Source organism: Trachypithecus francoisi, unplaced genomic scaffold (genome assembly GCF_009764315.1).
Source record: "Trachypithecus francoisi isolate TF-2019V2 unplaced genomic scaffold, Tfra_2.0 Lachesis_group4, whole genome shotgun sequence".
Taxonomy (NCBI): domain Eukaryota; kingdom Metazoa; phylum Chordata; class Mammalia; order Primates; family Cercopithecidae; genus Trachypithecus; species Trachypithecus francoisi.
The window spans coordinates 71,131,770-71,153,010 of NW_022681469.1; the positions used below are offsets into that span (position 1 = coordinate 71,131,770).

Here is a 21,241-nt window from a genome sequence, read left to right on the forward strand (position 1 = left end):
TGCCTTTGCCCTTCAATTGGCTAACTTCTTTCATTCTCTACTCATGTCTTACGTAGAAGTAACTTCTTCCAGAGACCTTTCTGAAATCTCTAGACCTCATTAGGTTTCCCCTGCTGTGCCCTTGAACATCATCCGGTACTATTCTTAAAATAATACTATGCAGCCATAAAAAAGGATGAGTTTGCATCCTTTGTAGGGACATGGATGCAGCTGGAAACCATCATTCTTAGCAAACTATCACAAGAAGAGAAAACCAAACACCGCATGTTCTCACTCATAGGTGGGAACTGAACAATGAGATCACTTGGACTCGGGAAGGGGAACATCACACACTGGGGCCTATCATGGGGAGGGGGGAGGAGGGAGGGATTGCATTGGGGAGTTATACATGATATAAAAGTCATGCACATGTACCCTAGAACTTAAAGTATAATAAAAAAAAATATTAAAAAAAAAAAATAATAAAATAACACACAGCAGACTTTACTGTAACCAGTGGCATGTCTGTTTTTTCTCCATTTGCATCTGTTTCATTTACTCCTATGTTCTTAGTGACTGGTGGTGTGCCTGGAACATATGGGCTCAAAAAGTACATGATGAATGATGAAGGCTAATTTCTGCTTTGTATCCTCAGCAATTAACACCTGGCATGCAATAAAAGCTTAATAACGGAATCTGAACTGTTGTTATAAATGACTACAGCAAGGTTCTTGAATGTATTGTAAAACTTGTACTTCCTCAGTAATTCAAGCCTGATAGTGGGGCACAAATGCTCATGTTCATTGGCTTTCACAGAATGATTAAATGTTTCAGTCTTATAACTCTGATAGTACACTCCAATAAAAGAAGAAAAATGTGAATAGTAACTACATGCTTTTAAAAAATTTTATCTAGTTTATAATATAAGCAGAAAAAGCATTAAGAAGAAAATATATATTTGTGGACAAATCAAGCTTCGCATATTTAAAAGAATAACAGCATGAGATGTTGAATATTCTTTTAAACTTAGATCTGGATATATTTATCTTAATTTTTAGTTTTGAAGATGTTTCTGTTAAGTTATGAAGCATATTTGCTTAAATATATTCAGGAGTTGTAAAAACCTGAAAATTATTTTTTCTGAATATTGACATAAAGATAAATCCAGTGATTAATTTTACTAGCAGAATGTATTTGTTGTAATTTCATCTCGTATAAAATAAGTATTTTTATTTGCATTTGGAAAATATAGGATAATTGATGTTATAATTGCATTGGTTAATTATGTTTTCTAAGTTAAGGCATAAGGATATATTCAATGAAGAGGAAATGAGACACTTAACAAATTATGGACATGTATTCTTTTTAATACATAGAAATATTTAACATAAAACAGAGCCGAGAGGGAAAAATAATGTTTCAATTGTGGTTAAAATTAGGGGGTGGGGAGGCATGCCACTACATAACACTGAAAAATCCACCCACTTGTCTTTTATTTGCTTTATTCAGAAGGTAATGGTGACATAGAAGTAGGAAGATATTGATGTATCATGTTATAGCCAGAGGGTTATTAATATGTTTTTCCTTTTCTCTTTTAGCACACTGATTTATGTCAGTACATGGACAAGCACCCTGGGGGGCTGCATCCAGATAATGTGAAGGTAGGAAAAGATCTTTTTGAGACAAGGGTTAACATTCTTGATGTGTATTTTTTGAACTGAAGTCTAGCATCTCTACCATAACATATTTAAATTTTTAAAACTTTTCGTGTAAAGAGAAGTGATATTGAGGTGAACCATAGTCATTGCTTCAGTTGAGTTATTGGAAGCCATGTTTTAACATTAAATATTTTTACTGGGGTATTAATATTTAGATCTTATATTTTCTTACTGGAGAAACATTCGCTAATAATGAGTGAAAACCATTGGAATCCTTCTTTTTAACACTTCATAGTAGAGGGGAGTCTCAGTTCTAGCGTGGAACCCATACTGATGTACCAGTTGGTTTCAACATAAAGCATCATTATGATCCAAAACAATGTTATGGTGGGTTCACAGTGCATGTCTTTTTATTTGTATGTACAAGCATATTCTACTTCCTGCTACTGTTTTTCCTTTCTTTTACTAGAAATTTTAGTACCGAGTATCAAAAGAACTACGATTTCCTAAGACTTGACCTCACAATCATCTTGGGAAATTATTCCAAAATTTCAAGTTTCAAACAGGAACTCCTTCTTCATATATGCAATAGAATTAGAAGAGATCAAAGTTATATCTGATATTGCTTAATTATGTTCTTATATTGTGTAACTCAAATGACTACATTTCATAATCCTGAGAACCCATTGAGTATTACAGATGTATTTGAAGTAAAATTATTCATCTCCATTTCTTCCAATTTGTTACGAGAAACCTTAGTAATAAACTGAGAGGTCTTCACTTTATTCCATAGTCGAATCACCTGGGAAACTTTATATGTGTGTGTATAAATGTGACAAATTAATAATGAGGGTTTTATGGTGGTCAGTTACACTATATAATTTTAAAATGTAGGAATTTATAGGAACTCTGTCAAAACATTGTTACATAAATAATGGAATTGATATAGAAATTATAGTCTGTTGATTTTTTCATATGTTTTCTTTTTGTTGTGTTTTATTAGATTGCCTTTCCTTGAAGTTTTTTGACTGTTCATTTTTCTTAAAAATCTGTAATCACTAACATATAGTTTATTAGTAGTTAGGTTAGAAATTTTAATGGATGAAACTACCTGTTTTATTAATCTTGTCCATGTTCAATTCCAACTCTAAATACTAGTATTATAACATGAACATAATTTTTTAACATTAAAGTCGCAAGTTCTCTCATTCATACTTGCGCATGTTCTCTTCTTAGGGTTTATTAACTTTGAAATCAATAGTACAATACATCTTCATTCTTGTTTCCCACTCTATCCCTGAGAATGTGTCGATCACCCAGCTAGTGAGACCATTGGCCCTGGGGAGCTCAGAAGTTCACCAGCCCCGGTGGAAATGAGCAAATCCTCTGAGCTAACTTTGACTTCCTGACTTTCACATTCAGTGATTCAATTGAGATTAAAGAACTGATTGAACCTTTCCCACAGTCATGACATCACTGGGCTTTTATTATTCCTGTTTAGTTTCTCACCAATCATCTGTGTGTCATTAGTTATCAGCAACTGTTGGTGGAAAATTTTGTTGATGAAAAAAAGAAACCTTCTTTCCACAAAGCATCACTGTGTTCTCTGTCCACAGGCCAGTGACTGATGAATTTTGTCCCATTTTTACTGTACATTCTGCTTCTTCCATTACATTTTATTTTCCCTTATCTCCTAATGGTCATGGAGAGATGGGTCTCAAGGTTACTGTTTCTCAGTAACTGGGCTGTACCTCTAGAAACTGTCTCACTAGCTCTTGTTCAAGCTTTGTGTGCTTTTCTTTCATCCCGTGGTCATTCGTCATACTTTAAACACTTACTGTTTTCTCCTCATTCCAAGTCCAGGTTGCACTGTGGTGATAAACAAGGTTTAACACTGCAGGACTTGGTGCCTCCTAGGACATGGTGAGAAACTTAATGATGAATGAAATGTGTAGTCAGTGTAGAAATAATGTCACAGGAATTATATGTGATACTTACAGCCAGCCTGGGTATTTATATCAGCAGGAACTTTTCTTACTTGGAAGTTGTTTAACATGGTCACAGATAGATGCCTTACTACATTTTTGTTTTTAAAAGAATGTGATGTGATTTACCTCTTCCTATTTTTAAAAATACCTTAAAAGCAGCAAAATGTATTAATCTATGGGGATTCCTTTCCTCATAACTAGTGAAATCTTTGATTTGTTGAGGATCTTCTGAAATGTCCTTGACAGTCTCAGTTCTTGGCATATTTGTGGATACAAGAAACCTCAGTAATAAACTAACAGGTCTTCACTTTATTCCACAGTAGAGTCACCTGGCAAGCTTTATATGTATATATGTATAAACACACACACACACACACACATACACACACACACACAAACACACACATATATATATTCTCACCTCCCAGAATCAGGATGTCTGCACAGTATAATACTGGGAATTTTAGCCAGAGTAATCAGCCAAGAAAAAAAAATGAAAAAAAAAATCCAAATTGGAAAAGAAGAAGTCCTCTGATCATCTCTCCTTGCAGACAAAGTAATCTTATGTATAGAAAAATCTAAAGACTCCACCAAAAAAAGTTACAAAACTGATAAACTAACTCAGTAAAATTGCAGGACAAAAAGTCAACATATAAAAATTAGTAGTGTTTCTTCCCTAATAATGAACTATATGAAAAAGAGATAAATCAATTTAATTGATAATAGTTACCAAAAGTTATGTAGAAATCAGTTTAATCAAGGAAGGTGAAAGACCTGTATAAGAAAACTGCAAAACAGTGATCAAAGAAATTGAAGAAGCTACAAATGGAAAGACATCCTATGACCATGGATCAGAAAATTAGTATTATTAAAATACCATACTACCAAAAGAAATGTACAGATTTAATACAATTCCTATCAAAATACCAATGACATTCTTCATGGCAGTAGATAAACAATCCTAAAATTTATATGGAACCACAAAAGAACCCAAATAGCCGAACCAATACTGCACAAAAAGAACAAAGCTGGAGATTTCATACTATGTGACTTCAAAATACAGTACAAAGCTATAGTAACCAAAACAAAATGTTATGGGTATAAAAAAGAGGCACATGGACAAAGGGAACAGAAAAATGCTCAGAATAGAGAATCCCCAAATTAATCCGCAAACCTATAGTCAACTGATACTTGATAGAGGTGTCACGGACATACTTTCGGGAAATAACATTCTCTTCAATAACTGGTGCTGGAAAACCTGGAAATCCACGTGCAGAAGAATGAACCAAGACCTCTGTTTTTCACCATATACAAAAATCAACTTCAGTTGGATTAAAGGCTTAAACATATGACCCAAAACTGTTAAACTCAGGCAAGAAAACATGGGAGAAACACTTCAGGACTTTGGTCTAGGAAAAGATTCTATGGCTAAGACCTCAAAAGCACAGGCAACAAAAATAAAAATAACAGATAAATGGGACTATATTAAACTCATAGGCTTCTGCAAAGCAAAGAAAATTAGCAAAGATACAACCTGTTGAATGGGAGAAAATATTTGCAAACTTCATCTGACAAGGGACTAATATTTAGATTATACAAGGAATTCAAACAACTCAACAGCAAAAGAAACAAACTCATTAAAAAGTAGGCAAAGGACCTGAAAAAACCTGTCTCAGAAGAAGACATACAAATGGTGCATAGGTAGTAAAACATGCTCAACATCACTAATTATCAGAGAAGTAAAAATCAAAACCACAATGAAATTCCATCTTACCCCAGTTAGAATGGCAATCATAAAAAAGACAAAACATAACAAATGTTAGTGAAGATGTGGAGAAAAGGGAAGTCATACACTGTTTGTGGGAATATAAATTAGTGCAGTTATTATGGAGAACCTATGGAGGTTTCTTAAAAAACTATAAATTGAACTACCATATGATCCAGCAGTCCTACTAATGGGTGTTTATCCAAAAGAAAGGAAATTTCTGCACCACCATGTTCATTGAAGCACTATTCACAGTAGCAAATATATGGAATCAATCTAAGTGTCCATCAACAAATTGATAAAGAAAATGCAGTACATACATACAATGGAAGGTTTTTCAGCCATAAAAATGAATGAAATCCTGTCATTTGCAGCAGTGTGGATGGAACTGAAGGTTATTATGCTAAGTGAAATAAGCCCCTTACAGAAAGACAAATAGGATGTATTTATATTCATATATGAGAGCTAAAAAAGTTGATCTTGTGGAGGTAGAAAGTAGAATGATAGTTACCACAGGCTGGGAAGGATTTGGGGGTGGGGGATGAAGAGAGATTGATTAACAAGTACAGACATACTGTTCGATAGAAGGAATATGTTCTAGTGTTGACAGCACAGTAGTCTAACAATAGTTAACAACAATACATCGCATATTTCAAAATAACTAAAAGAAAAGATTTGAAATGTTCCCAAGACAAAGAAATTATAAATATTTGAGGTCAGGGATATCCTAAATACCCATCATCATACATTGTATGATTGTATAAAAATACCCTGTGCTCCCCAAAATAGGTACAAATATTATGTATCCATAAAAATTTACTTTAAAAAGTAGCTTTGGGTAGGAAATATGGGCATTTGCTCAGACTCAAGGATGAGAGGCCAAGGTATCTCCCATGATCTACAGCATCTCCTGACTCTCCCTGTATCCCTGCATCACTTTACTCCCCAGCCTTGGGAACATGTATACTTGCCAGCAATCCTAACCTCTTGTTCTTCCACAGCCCTGCAGCCTGCTGGCTTCCATTGCTCCTCACTCTGCCAGCAGGGGAGCGGGTGGTGACCCAGAATAAGGTGGGGGCTGTGTAGGTCAGAGAGAGGCAGGAGAGAGCTTGAGAGACAGGGCTTGGCATGGAGAGCTTCAGACAGCAAGAGTTGTGCCTCAAGGGGGAAGATTTTAAGAGTATTCTGGGAAGGATCTGATCTTTCCAAGATAACAAACCTAAAGAATCCAAGAAACTCTCCAGTGAAGACCCCAGTTGACAAATGAGTAACTTGGAGGAAGCCAAGTTGCTTTCACTGATTGGATAGGGATAGGTAAAGAAGGAAACTTTAAAAAATTATCATTAATAGTCTCAGAGAGAGACAAGAAGATAATTCATCCATAAAACAAGAATGTCGTATTATTTTTGAGAAGCAGAATTTAGTCAACACAGAGGAACTCTTGGAAATTAAAAATATAACAAATTAAAAACAACAATAAAATCATGGAAGATAAAATTGAAGAAATTTGCCAGAAAATAAAACAAAAAATACAAAGATGAAAACTGGGAAAGTATCAAAAAATCAGAGGTCTAATATAGGGGATCCCACATCTGAATAACTGAGGAAAAAAGAAAGGAGGGAATCATTAAAGTAATAACTATGAAACCATAATTTTTTCAAATGTATAGGCTTGAGTTTTTAGATTAATGCCTAGAACATTTAAAAAAGAAACTGAAAATAACGTTCATTATTGCAAAATTTCAGAACACTGGGTTCAAAGAAAAATCCATAAAAAAGGAAACATGGGATCAAGAATTACAATGGCATCAGATTTTCAGCAGTAACACTGAAAGGGGGATGGCAGTGAGACAATAGCTTAAAAATTTGGACACAGAAGTATTTTCAGCCTAGAATTCTGTGCAAGCTGTCAATGAAGTATGAAGGTAAAATTACCATTTTCAGATACACAAGGAGCTGAAAATTTTGTTTGTGTTACATTCTTTCTCAGGAAGATACTTGAGGATATACTCCACTGTTGCTTAAAAGATGGGAAAAGAATTTTGTGTTGAATTAGTAGTGACCACAAAGAAAACTAAACAAAGGGAAACAAACTCACAAACAAAAGAACTAGATTATTACTAACACCAGGAAAAACAAATTTTTATGCAGGGGAAAGAAAGATATTCATAGTAAACTTTATAACTCACCTGTAAATAACATTTACATGGTCATAATAATTTAAACATTGAATGCTGATGTAATTTAAAACAAAACAAAATAAAAAATACCTCTTTAAGTGATAATGCTGTAGCCAAGCTCATTCTAGGACCAGCGTCCTGGAATGGTTCATTCCAGCCCCCGACATTTCATAGAAAATAAACATCAGGATCACTGAGATGATGGAGTGTGTTAAAGGGCTTTTTAACTCTTTGTCCAATGTTCTTTTCCCTGAGCTACATGATTAATACATTAAATTACTGTAATTAGCTTGATTATTTGTGACTTTAGAAACACTAAATCACATAGGTTCATTATCATTTTCATATTGAAGATAATGGTGATACTTTCTCCAAGGGTATGGAAAGTTAAAAAATAGATGTAGCTTGTTAAAGCCTTGTGTTTTGGCATCTGAATTGCAGTGCATGGAAGCAGACAACCCTTATCACGATGTTTGTTTCTGTGAGAGGCCACTCATCTAATTATGCATTGGGATTTCCTCACTGTTTGCTTGGAGACAAGGGTCTCCTCCAGAGTTGCTTTAGGATCTGAACTCCAGGTGAAATTATTCTCAAAAAATTCTGACTATGACATAGTGACAGATGTCTCATGGGTATTTCTGTTTGATATATAACATATTTTTTCATGTGGTGATATTTATTGTTACTTAAGTCTATGAATATAAGAATGAAGAACATAAATATAATGTTTACTAAGTTAACAGCTGTTCATAATGCTGTGCTAGATATTAATTTTTTTTAAGTTGATCTTCCCATCATCTTAGATTGTTGGGGGAAAAAAAAACAAAAAACCTCAGCTGAGCTAAAATAAGACATTGTAATAGTTCTTTATAAATTTATGGAGATAGGAAAACCAGGTGAGATAAGCTATTATCTTTAAAAGAGCATGTCCTTTTAGTAACACAGAAGCTCTATGTTTGCTAAACACTTCACAGATTATTAAATGTTCAGAATGTGATAAATACTTGATTTTTATTATGGTAAACAACAGGAAAACACAGTGATCAAATCATTTTGCTTCTAAAGTTAGCAATTTCGACTTTTAGTTTCATCATTCTTCAGCATGACAGTATATATAAACATTTTAAACATTTATCTAGGATTCTAAAAATATACATATTTTTCTTTGTTTATTTTTATATATAATTGTGTATTGTAAAAATGTGGATATCCTGCATTTAAGAATTGTGGAGATTGTTCCTTAGTGAGACTTGGGTAGAATTTCAGGCGTTACAATGGTCATGTATCCTGGAAGAATGAAGGGGAGAAAAAAAGAACAACTGGAACTACACATAGCTCCTGATTTCATAATAAACAAGATAAGATAATTTTGTACTAATTCCCAGCAAAACATTTGTGAAAGTTTTATTTTTCTTGATGTGTATTTCTTGTAAGCACTGGAATAGACTCATTTTCAAAAGCCAGTGTTAACTAAATTTCTAGACTCACTTTGCTACTTTAATTGCCTACAAAAGTTGTCTGTTACCAATATGGCATTATGAAATAAATATTCACTAATAATAAATGGTTTATTTCTAAGCATAGTATCGATTTTTGACAAGCAGGTAATTTTAGCAATTAATTAGTGGACGATTTAAAACCTGGATCAAAAGCCTGAGGACATTAGCCTTGTTATAAATACTTATGATGATTAAAGGCATTGCAACCAGTTTGTAGATGGTGATAACTGGTATGTGGGAAACTGGTTAGAGTATTTTTGGAAAGGTAGTTAAATTCCCCACCCCCTTTAAAGACCATTCACTATGAATTATATTGGGTTTGAGCTATCATAGTTGAATATAGAACTTGTATTAATTCTTGATTTTATAATTCTCAGTGGTTTACAGATTGACCATTGCATTTTCACAAATGACTATAATGGTCTAAATTTCATCCTTTATTCAGTTTTTCATTTGTTCTTTAAAAATTGATAAGCATGAGAGACTGAAAATTAAGATTCATGAAAAAAAGATTAATTGATGCTTTCTCCAGCTGATACCCAGAAATGTAGATGTTTGAATCTTATTACCATGATGAGATTGAATCTTCCTGTGTTTTTATGTAATGTACTTCCATTTGTGTTATCATAATGACTTTTCTAGAAGATTCCCTGCAAAAACACATTTGCCCCTTTTTTAATGAACAAGTGAAAATGACCAAAGTAATTTTGAACTTCCTGACTTATTCTCTGAAGTATCTGAAATCCTATTGGCATAAAGCTGATTCTTATTTTTCATTTCAATAGATATATTAATGAAAAGGATAGGAGGTTTATTATGGTTGAAAACTTGCTATTTTTCTTTAATAGACCAGACAATAAGCAGGTGTATAAAAGACAGAATAATGCTATGCCAAATTAAGATTGTCGTATACAGATGGCACTAAGAATTGATTTCTAAATGAGACTTTCTAATGTTCAGATAGAAAACCAAGTGACACCTGATTTTCTCAATATTCTTCATTAGAGCTTCTCATTTAGCTCCTAATAATTTCCTACTACACATGACTGTGAATATTATAGAGCCTTTCCTCATTCTGTATTTTAAGAAATATGATTATTTCATGAGGCCATTAAAGAATGTTTTAAAAATTTCACACTAAGTCTCCGTGTCCAGGTCTTTTTTTTTTTTTGGATGTTTTCATCTTATTTTTATAATAATAAAATAATCTTCCGTATCTAGAAAGTGGAGGACTAACGATAAAAGAAAATGAAATTCCACATGTCAGCTCATATTGTTTTGGACATTCAGAGGGGATCTGAGTAGTGAATTTTCTGGTTAAGATGTGGGGCGTACGTTTAGTTGTTTAGAACATGTCTTTTGCATCCTCGGGATCATCTGCTGATTTGCTCGTAACAATTTGGATACAGCAAAGGAATTAAGGCCAGCTAATTAAATAGTACATTGTTTCCTAGAGATCCTTTAAAATCCAGATTGAAAAGAAATCACCCCAAAAAATGATGAAATGCAGACAATGATTGGAAGTGTTACATGGTTCTTTAATTGTTAGTTACCCAACTTGGGAGTTCCCATTAAGAACAGGGGAAACACCCTCCTGGGCTTTACACTCATCGCCTTGCCTCTCTCCAATTTAAGATGGATCTACACATGACTTGTTTGTTTTCATGTTTTCCAGGACAGACACGAGACCCTGAAGGGAAATAAGCTCAAGTAGTAGAGTATACACATATTGTCTTGGATAGGCACAACATTCATGTGTCCAGCCAGTACAGTTCATAGGTATTTTCTCATTCCTGTATAAATTTCTGTTACTTCAGACCCCTCTGAGAGGATGGAGAAAGAGGTTTGCTGATCATACGTATTTAAATTCACAAGTTGTTAAATGTTACATCCCATTTGAAATTAGTGTTTCTTTGATATAGCTTGTTTTTGTGATTTACTCCAAGGCCTTTAAACTCAAGATCTATCACCTTTGTCAATTTTTCAATCCACATCTCTCTCTTTTTAGTTATACTAGCCTTCTCAGTTGGATATTAAGTTAATTCATTTTGATTTAGTATCTAAGATGTTACTTTAGTCAGAAAAACCATTTAAACTCTGAATATTGATTTGTTTTCATATAAAAAAGAATGGCCCTGTAGTTGGGAGAGAGTAGCATATGTTCCCAAATGAAGTTGAGTAGGAAGAACTACTGACTCTCCATTTCCCAATTTAGATTTTGTGCTATTTCTGTATAGTTCAGAAAAGCGCTTATTAGGTCAGTCCTATAATTCTGACAGACAGAAACTTGAGAGTGACAGAATAAGATTATGTTATTTGAATTTCTTAGAACAGTTCTTTCAGTTTTTCTCTTGGAAAATTATGTTAGATAGCTATTAAATCCAACAGCTTGTCATTAACAGTTTCTGCTCAGCTAGGGAATATTTCTAATACTAATTTAAGGCAGATGCCCACCTTTATTAAAGGGAAGACCCAGCCCCCGCCCGCACTCCGTCCACGTGCTTCACGGTATATACAAAGCCCAATAACTTGGAAACCTGCTTATTGTACTAGATCTTCTTTTACAGAACTTGACAAAACCAAGATCAGTCACACTAGCCTCACTTGACTCATTATAAGTCTCCCAGCTCTAGATCCTTTGGCTTTAAACTGCCTGCTCATTGTGGGTACCTCCATACTGGAAACACCACCTTGCTTGGTATCCGCCATTGCCTTGAAGTAGAGAGTGTGCAATGGAAGGCCAACTTACTTGGTAAGTTAAGCAGTTATTTCCCCAGAAGCTTGCCCATGAACCTGAAATTCTCATTTTTTGAGTTATTTCTCTCCGGAAAGTTCTCATCTTTAGGAGAAGCATATTAATATTCAAAGATCTTAAAGAATGTAAATTAAATTGTTACATTATCTGGAGATGACAAAACATGTTACGTCAGAGCCTTAGAGAGTGTAACTAAAAAAGCAGAAAGAAGAATGGAAGAACTCAAACAGGGCAGAAAAGTGGCAAGACAGACTCCTTCTGCTACTCAGATTTTCCAAGAAATGGATCTGTAAAATATATATTGCAAAAAAATACACGTGAAAGGCCTGATGCCTTAGCATGAATGCTTGTGTCTTATACCATCCCAGTAGCACACTTAACGCTGTCAAGTATGTCCAAAGTGACACATAAATTATACTTAATGTTGAATAGCTAGGGTTTTATTTCCGTCTTTTTAAAATATCTCTGTATAATCCTCTAAGTATTCTTTAAAAATTCAATACTTTGAATTGCAATGATGCTTTGTAAAATTATTTGGGTGTACATTGCATTACAGATTAGGATTTAATATTTGCATTAACTGTTTTGAAACTCAACTAAATGGAATGAATCATGATGAATCATTTTGTGGCTTTTAAAACTGAAGACCTAGTATTGCAGTTAGACCATTATCTGATGCATATTACAAAATATTTTGACGTTGACTGCGTATTATTGGGATTTTAACTAATTATTTTTAACTTCTAGGAATTGGATATATGGATAGTTTAAGGTTTGTGCATTAAAAACCTATGAATTTTTAAATGATACAGTGTTAAATATGGAACATACTGTTTGAAGTATTTATTATTCATATATAACTTTCATTTATCTACCAGTATCATATTTTGTAGCTTTAGATTCACATAGTATATAGCTGTTTTAATTAAATAGTATGCACACCTTTTTGGATAGCAGCCCTCTTAATTATAGTGTCAGAATAAGACAAAAATGGATTCAAGTATCAGCACTGTCTCTTACTTACTATGTGTTCCTTTGACCAATTTACTTAATTCCCTTTTTTTTTAAACTTTTAAGTTCAGGGGTACATGTGCAGGATGTGCAGGTTTGTTACATAGGTAAAGCCATGTCATGGAGTTTGGTTGTACAGATTATTTTATCACCCAGGTATTAAGCCTTGTATCCATTGGTTATTTTTCCTGATCCTCTCCCTTCCCCCACCCTTCACCCTCTGATAGGCCGCAATGTGTGTTGTTCCCCTCTGTGTGCCCATGTGTTCTCATCATTTACCTCCCAAGAATAAGTGAGAATATGTGGTATTTGGTTTTTTCTTGTTATGTTACTTTGCTAAGGCAATTCACTTAATTTATCTGTGACTTTATTTCTTTTTCTGTGAAATAGGGATAGTAATATCTACCTGGTAGAGGTGTTGTAAGGGTTAAATTATCGAATGTATATAATACACTTAGCAAAATGTCTAGCATAGTAAGCACTCAATAAATGATAGTGATTCAACTCTAGTTGTTTATCTTATAAAATCCCTTCCATTTCTGTTATTCATAAAATAATGGAATGATGTAATTTAACAATGTGAAATGGTTAACAAAGATATCTAAGACTCAAATCAGCCATGTTTAAGATGAGAAACCTGAGTTACAGAGATGACAAAAGAGTAACGTAATTATCTTTGTAAGACGTTACTGCAGTATTGTAAATGGTAGGGCCCATTGCTAATGACTCCCATTAGTAGATTTCTTAGTCTCCTGTAAGCCCTGAGAGACCCTGCACATTCCTTAAAAGAAGTTGACACATGCCCTGAAAAATCTACAAGATATTCACTGTGCTTCATCTCAGATTAAAGTGAACTTCATATATTAAATAATCTATGTATTTCTGACCATTCACGGAGCCTGACACCTCTAGACACTGAGAAAAAGAGCATTTGACCTCACCTGTTTAGACTTTGGTGAGAGGGATTGGTTATAATGCTTCTTTCTTACTGCAAGTGTCAGTAGTTCTGAGCAATAAACATAACATTGAATCCAATAGTGTGTGCTTTATATAAACTTACTTTAAAAGTTGTGATAAAATACCATTTATTTATTTATTTATTTATTTTACCTACTTAAATTGTGAAGAGTTTCAGAAGGAAATAAGGGAAGTGTGAAGAGATACTCCCAAGAAGTATATGCAGTGGCACTGAGAATATGCTGTTTCCTGCTGGGGGTGTCAAGATAACTGGCTAAAGATAGATCTGCTGCTAGCAAAAGTGTCCCTGTTCATCATTTCATTACTATTTAAGACATTTTCTCATTGGATTTTTATTACAGAAAATGAACATATTCAAACTGGAATATAAATCTTCAGTGATCCTACTGATGGATTTGGGATGAGTCTCCTATATAAAGGAATAGAATATCCTGAGATGGCAAAATATTCTTAGGAAGATCTTATGGCTACTATAATAGAAAGATAAAGAGTTTCAGATATATTAATTTATCTAGTTCAGCACATGAAGTTGTCTTCTCTCATGTTATCTGTTTCTAAGATTTTGAACGGCAAAAACAAATTCCAGAATCATGTGCTCATTATATTATATGCTAATTGAGGCTTTTACAAACTTCAGTTCACTTAATAATAAAAGCACTTTGACTGTATTGGGTGTATAACTATTCATCCATGCATTTATTCAGCATCAACCTCATTTAAGTTAATGAAGTGTGGTGGAAAGTTCACAAGAGCTGTGTGATGGTTGGATGACTATGTTTCTTATGTCTTTAGAGCTTTAGTTTTCTCATTTGTTTAAACAAAGGGAGAAATACAGGATGGTAGATGGAAAGGATTAAGTAATTTGTTGGGGGCTTTTTGTTTTGTTTTGTTTTTTTGTTTGTTTGTTTTTGAGGCAGAGTCTCACTCGGTCGCTCAGACTGGAATGCAGTGGTGCAATCTCAGTTCACTGCAATCTCCACCTCTTGGGCTCAAGCAGTCTTCCCACCTCAGCCTCCCAAGTAGCTAGGACTACAGGCACACGCCACCATGCCTGGCTAATTTTTTGTATTTTTTTTAGCAGAGACATAGTTTTGCCATGTTGTCTGGGCTGGTCTCGAACTCTTGGACTCAAGTGATCCATCTACCTCTGCCTCCCAAAGTGTTGGGATTACAGTTGTGAGCCACCACCCTGGGCCTGATTAAGTTATTTGTATAACATTACTTAAAATAGCCTTCAAATAAGAATAAACTTTCAGTAAGTATTAGTCACCCTTCTTTTCTTTTTAGTGCCTGAGATTCCATTGGTGTTTACCAGGTTTTATTAGCAAAGCTGATTTGTGTGCTTTAGAAAAAGAGTATGTGTGGCCTGCTCCTTGGTGGCCCTTCTTGTTCTCACAGGGTCTCCTGGTTTTTCATAGAAGATCAAGTATAGCTTGCTGTGTGTTTTATACAATAACCAAGTGAAGTGATTTTCTAAAAAATTTAAATTAGCCGGGCGCGGTGGCTCAAGCCTGTAATCCCAGCACTTTGGGAGGCCGAGACGGGCGGATCACGAGGTCAGGAGATCGAGACCATCCTGGCTAACACGGTGAAACCCCGTCTCTACTAAAAACTACAAAACCTAGCCGGGCGACGTGGCGGCGCCTGTAGTTCCAGCTACCCGGGAGGCTGAGACAGGAGAATGGCGTGAACCCGGGAGGCGGAGCTTGCAGTGAGCTGAGATCTGGCCACAGCACTCCAGCCTGGGTGACAGAGCGAGACTCCGTCTCAAAAAAAAAATAAAAAAAAAATAAAAAAAAATTTAAATTAGAAGGGGACTTGCCTATTTGTCTAGAAGAAGAACTCTCTAAGGCTTGAGTTTTAAAGACATTCCAAGAGTAGTCCATGGGGCATTCCATTGAACGCAGTAGGGCAGCTGCTTCCTTAGAGCCTTCCCACCCCTATCTGCCAGTGTATATTTTGTTAAGGATGTTTAAAATGTTTTTTGTAAATGTAGGGATCAAGGGAAAACTACCCCTTCACCCTCTAAAGGTTCACAGAAAAATTAACTCGAAAAATGCACATTGATTTGAGAAAAGGCACAAACTTATTTTAATGTGCATAGCACAAGGTCATCATAGAAGAATAGTTACCCAGTAACCCAATGTGAATAGATGTTTATATATTCTTGTTAGGAGAAAGGGAGATGGGGAGCTATGGATGCTTTTAGGGGTGTGGTAAATGATTTTTAAGGAAATTCAATGGGATTGAAGAATATACAAGAATATACGTCCGTTGGGCCTGCAGAGCAGACAGTGGTTTGTGACAAAAGTCTGTCCAGGTGTGTTGACAGACTTCAGTCTTTCTTCCTAGGATAAGAGTTCAGTTAATGGAAACTAGGAAAGGGGTCAGAGGTAATTGTTTTCTTCTTTGGCAGGTCCAGATTTTAGGCAGTTAAGGGGACTTCAGAGAACAACTTCATCCTGTGCTTTGGGAGAGACAGAGAATTGAGAGACAGGGGCAGAGATGGGAAGTGAGGCAGAAGGTCAAAGAGACCTTCGGACTTCTTCAGTTCAGCATGTCAAAGTGCCATTCTGAGGGTATCAGTTTCTTTGAGATCCAATGTAAAAGTTTTCTAATGGTTTTCAGAAAGTTGATGGTCCCCTTGCCACAGTTAATTTTATGAGGTCGAGCTGGTAGGTTTACAGCTTCATATATTGTCTTTCTCAGAATTTATATTATACCTGCTTGCTTGGTCTTCTCAGTGTTTTCCCTCAGAATGTTAAGGGGTTTGTCATAACATTTTAACTTCTGTGTCTACTGAATGCTCAAGTCAGTTTCCTTTTGAAATTTTACACGTAATGAATTCTGTTTTCAGAGTGGCAAGTTTCTTGTGATTGGTTCCCTTCTCCCAGGCTATTCTTCTTGTAACAGCTGAATCAATTCTACTACTTTTTTTTTTTTATTGTAGTTAGATCCACCCTCTTCTGTGCTTTCAATATGCTCGGTTTGCGTTGCTGTTAAAATACAGATCTCTAAGTCACAATGATCTGTTTGTGTGTCTGTCATACCAAGATAGCTGTGAGTTCCTCGAGTCTAGAGACCACATCTTATATCTTATTCCTCTTGGCATCCCTCTTGCATAACAGCACCTAGCACATATGGTTGGCACTTAATAAACCCTAAGTGAATTTATGCTGTGGAGATTTGTTCTGACATTTGTTTGGGGCTGTATTTGTCATGTTTGGAGCTTCATTTGTCATGTATACACTTGGAATTTGAGTGTATAGTGGCATTTTTTTCTCTAGTACTGCTTTTTAAATCTCCTTTAATATGGCATTTTATTTGAATAGCTTCTAGATTAGCATGAGGATTATATATTTTCACTAATTACTAAAGGTATTACGGAAGAGTTCTTTGGAACTGCTTGATTTACCTACGTCTGCCCCTAGCTTCTAGAGAATTCTATTCCAAGGTGCCTGTTATTTGTTTTTATCTGCTGCCATCCAGATGTCTCTAAATTCAGGTCAGTACTCACATTACTGGTGTAGGAGTGCCACCTATTACCCGAGTTATAAAGATAGTTAAAGCAGACAGCCTGCGGGTGCTAGGATAAGTATCATACTGTGATAGACATATGCAGAGACTGCCCTGGGAGCACAGAGAAGGAGCACCTCACACAGACCTGTAGGGGTACAAGGACTTGCAGGGGTGGTCAGGGAAACTCCAGGGAGGAGCAGATCCTGAGGAGAGACCTAAGGAATGCATGGAAAATAGTAGGCAAAGGGAAGAGAAGGCCTTTCCGGCCGAGGAGAGGCAAGGATAATAGCTCATGCCTGTAATCCTAGCACTTTGGGAGGCCGAGGCGGACAGATCACGAGGTCAGGAGATCAAGACCATCCTGGCTAAAGTGGTGAAACCCCATCTCTACTAAAAATACAAAAAATTAGCTGGGCGTGGTGGCGGGTGCCTGTAGTCCTGGCTGAGCCAGGAGAATGACGTGAACCCGGGAGGTGGAGGTTGCAGTGAGCTGAGATCGCACCACTGCACTCCAGCCTGGGTGACAGAGTGAGACTCGGTCTCAAAAAAAAAAAAAAAAAAAAAAAGTACAAGGATGGAGAACAGCGTGCTGAGTGTTGAGGTGGGCAAGGTTTCTTGGAGCCGGGGAATATAGGTAACAATGCCTGAGCCCGCACCCCCCAAAAAATAATGCCTGAGCCCCTCAGTTGGAATCAGTGTTCAGCTCAGTGGCCTTGGAGGCCATGTTATTAGATGCCCAGATTTTATTCTGTTCATTGGAGGAAGCAGTTCTCTAGCAGTGCTTTGCCTGCTGATGTTGATTTCTGGCCAAGATGATGAGTGAGATGGTGAGATGGTTAAGAGCAGAGAATTTGGAATCAGACTCTGGGTTTGAGTCCTGGCTCTGCCACTTAATTGTTGTGTGATCTTGAGAAACTACACTTAGTTTCCTCATTACTAATATGGAGGTTAATAGTAGTACCTACTTCATTAAAATTAAATGAAGTAATATTCTATAAACTGTATAGAACAGCAGTTGGCACGTAGTGTTATGTATTCATTAAATTAAAATGCATTGCCATGGTTAAACAGTTACATTCTGATAAGACTCTGCTAGGTCCCAAAGATCAGGTAGCATTTTGCAGAATGGCTGTTTCCATTCAAAATCAACTTATTTTTAAAATTAAGTTTGTTATGTGGTTTGCCTTCGTGCTTTTGTTTCGGTTTTTTAAAAGACTTTGATAACACAAAGTGGCTTTATTTTTCCCTCTTTCCTTCTAAACTAAAGGAGTATGAATTTTCTTAGAAGTTGTAAGCTTTAAGCTTCAGGATGTAGGCAGTATTGGAAGTGAAGAATGAGGCTGGCAGCTGCTAGTGATGGTGTGAACTCAAGTCTTTCTGTTTGTTGTACAGGAAGGGTTGATAGGACAAATCCAGAGAGATATTTGCATCCTGGGATTCTTGAGCTAGTCTTTTAATCTTGACCAACACAGAACAGACTTCTATTTTCTGCTGCTTAGACTCTGGAATAATCATCTCAAGCCTTTACTGCCCCATACATATTGTCACATACAAAGATTTTGAGATAAATTAGCTTTACTCTTATTTCAAGGTATCCCCTGTATTGAAATTCACTTGGCTTTCAAAGCGCCTGCTTAGTCAGAACATTCCAGAAATGCCACCTTCCAGGGCCCTCAGGAAGTTGCCAATCTTTTCTATTCAAATATTTCAAAATCTTTCTATCATTCACCTTTTACAATTCATTGAAAATTGCCCTGAAACTGCCTTTGGTTACTAACTGGTTATATAGACTAGAATATTGGTGGTACTTAAAAGTAAGAACATTTGTTTTTGTTTTAGGAGATGGATTAAAAAATGTCTATTAGGGTTATTTTGGCAAGTAAATTGTTTAAAAATATTCTCTTTTTTCAGAAGAAGAATATTGGGAAGCCTAGTGAATCACACTTTTTTGCTGTCGAAATAGAAACATTTGGTATGATCCAATATGAAACTTCACAGACAAGGCTATTAATCACTTCTGAAATTATTTCTTGCAAAAGTATCACTCTTGAGTTCTTGACTTTCCTGTTTTCTGTGTTTCCTTTCCCTTTAGGATGGGTTTGCTCTGAAATTAGTGAAGGTGGTACATGCCTGTCTTTAAGCAGCAGCCTAATCTCTATGACCATATGTGCAAAAGCAGTATAATTATAATGCAGTATTAATTAGACAATATGACTGTTTTTGTTTTAATTGTTTCAAATTGTCTTATCTTTCCATTCCTTAAAGCATGTTAATGGGTGAATTTATGGGTACCATGTTCATGTTATTTCTATGGAATTAAATATGTGTATATTGCTATAAACTTGGTAAACAGTTCTTTTTTTAATTTCTATAATATTATGAATAAATTTCCTTTCCTTTCAAACATCATTTTAGTCCTGAAGACTAAATCAATTATTAAAAAACTGATTATTTACATTTTGCTTAAAGAACAGTAATTGGAGTATAGATCTCTCTGGCTGAGGAAGTATCACTCTGGGGTTGATATAATAGGTTGTTAGAAATTCCTAGATTTACTTCTAAATGAATTAGGAATTTACATTCTAAAAATCTCACAATCTGTTGAAATAATTTGGTAGAAAATTTGGTGATGGTTATCCATTTTCACTAAATATCAATACAAGTACTTAGGAGACTGTATGTAGAAACTGGCGTTTATCTGTGTTCTGATTTTAACCTTTGTCTCCTTATTTTTTCAGTTGTTTTTATTTCAGTTGCTGCGAGGGCTGTCTTACATCCACCAGCGTTATATTTTGCACAGAGACCTGAAACCACAGAACCTTCTGATCAGTGACACGGGGGAGTTAAAGCTGGCAGATTTCGGTAGGAAAGCAGTTAATTACCAGTCTATTTTGTCACACTGTGAGAATGCCAGGCAGATGGTGGCACTGCATTTGTTTAGGTGCACTTCTTCTGTCATCATAGATCATGGTAATTTTTTTTTTCTGGAATGAAGAATTTTTTTTCTTTTTTTATGATAGCATAAAATATGCTTTGTGAAGTTTTATAAAATTCAGACTGCTTGTTAGAGTCTTTAATAATAAACGTAAATCAGATCTTGTTAATACATATTTCCAAAGGAAAAGTCAGTAAAATTTTTAACATAAAATATATGCTCCTTGAGTGAAAATCTATTTTTTGAAACTTTTATTATGAAAATGTCAAATATACTCAAAAGTAGAAAAAAATAATATAATGAACTTCAATTACTCACCACGCAGCTTCAACAATTACTAATATTTTACCAAACTTGGAGAAACCTAAATTTAAACATCTGGACCTTTTCAGAGGATTGCAGGATATGTACAATAATGTACGTTGCCCTGAGGCTTTAGTAACTAGAAATCTAGATGTAATGTTAACCTTCCCAGAATTGACTGTTGTTTCAAGTATTTTCAATATTAATGCAAAAATAGACACTTATTACTATTTAAAAGTTGAGGTTCTGGAGTGAGCATTATAAGTCATTCCTTCCTTAGAAGTCTTGAGATTGTCTTCCTCTAGCATAGAAGCTTTCCTCCAAACACTGTGTTTGAGCATCCAAAGGGAAGCAAAACCATGCATGCTCCTTGCTAGCTCCCCTTCCCTTGATCAAGTCTGACGTTTCTGCATTGCCCAGGCTCTCTGTCACACTAGAGATTGTGTTGATGCTGAGCACCGCGGGATGCCTGATGGCAGCATAACATGTTGACATTGCATTGCCTCAATTATTTTTGAATACATATTCTGATTAGAAATTTGTTCCATTAAGAATGGAATGAAAATATTACCCTTGGGACATAAAGATGCCTGAGGTTGAGATGGGCTTTTGCTGGAATATGATTATCTTTTCCCTCTCCATCCCCCATTAAATAAAAGAAGGCAGGAAAT

The 21,241-nt window shown here is 35.4% G+C and overlaps 1 protein-coding gene across 4 annotated transcripts in view; it reads left to right on the forward strand.

Moving 5' to 3' along the window:
* CDK14 (cyclin dependent kinase 14) overlaps window positions 1–21,241 on the forward strand; it is a 604,612-nt gene that overhangs the window by 296,920 nt on the left and 286,451 nt on the right. For all 4 annotated transcript variants that reach the window (XM_033194405.1, XM_033194407.1, XM_033194409.1 and 1 more), the window contains 2 exons: window positions 1,578–1,640; window positions 20,071–20,194. In XM_033194405.1, coding sequence (XP_033050296.1) covers window positions 1,578–1,640; window positions 20,071–20,194 — 187 coding nt within the window. The remainder of the gene's footprint in view (window positions 1–1,577; window positions 1,641–20,070; window positions 20,195–21,241) is intronic.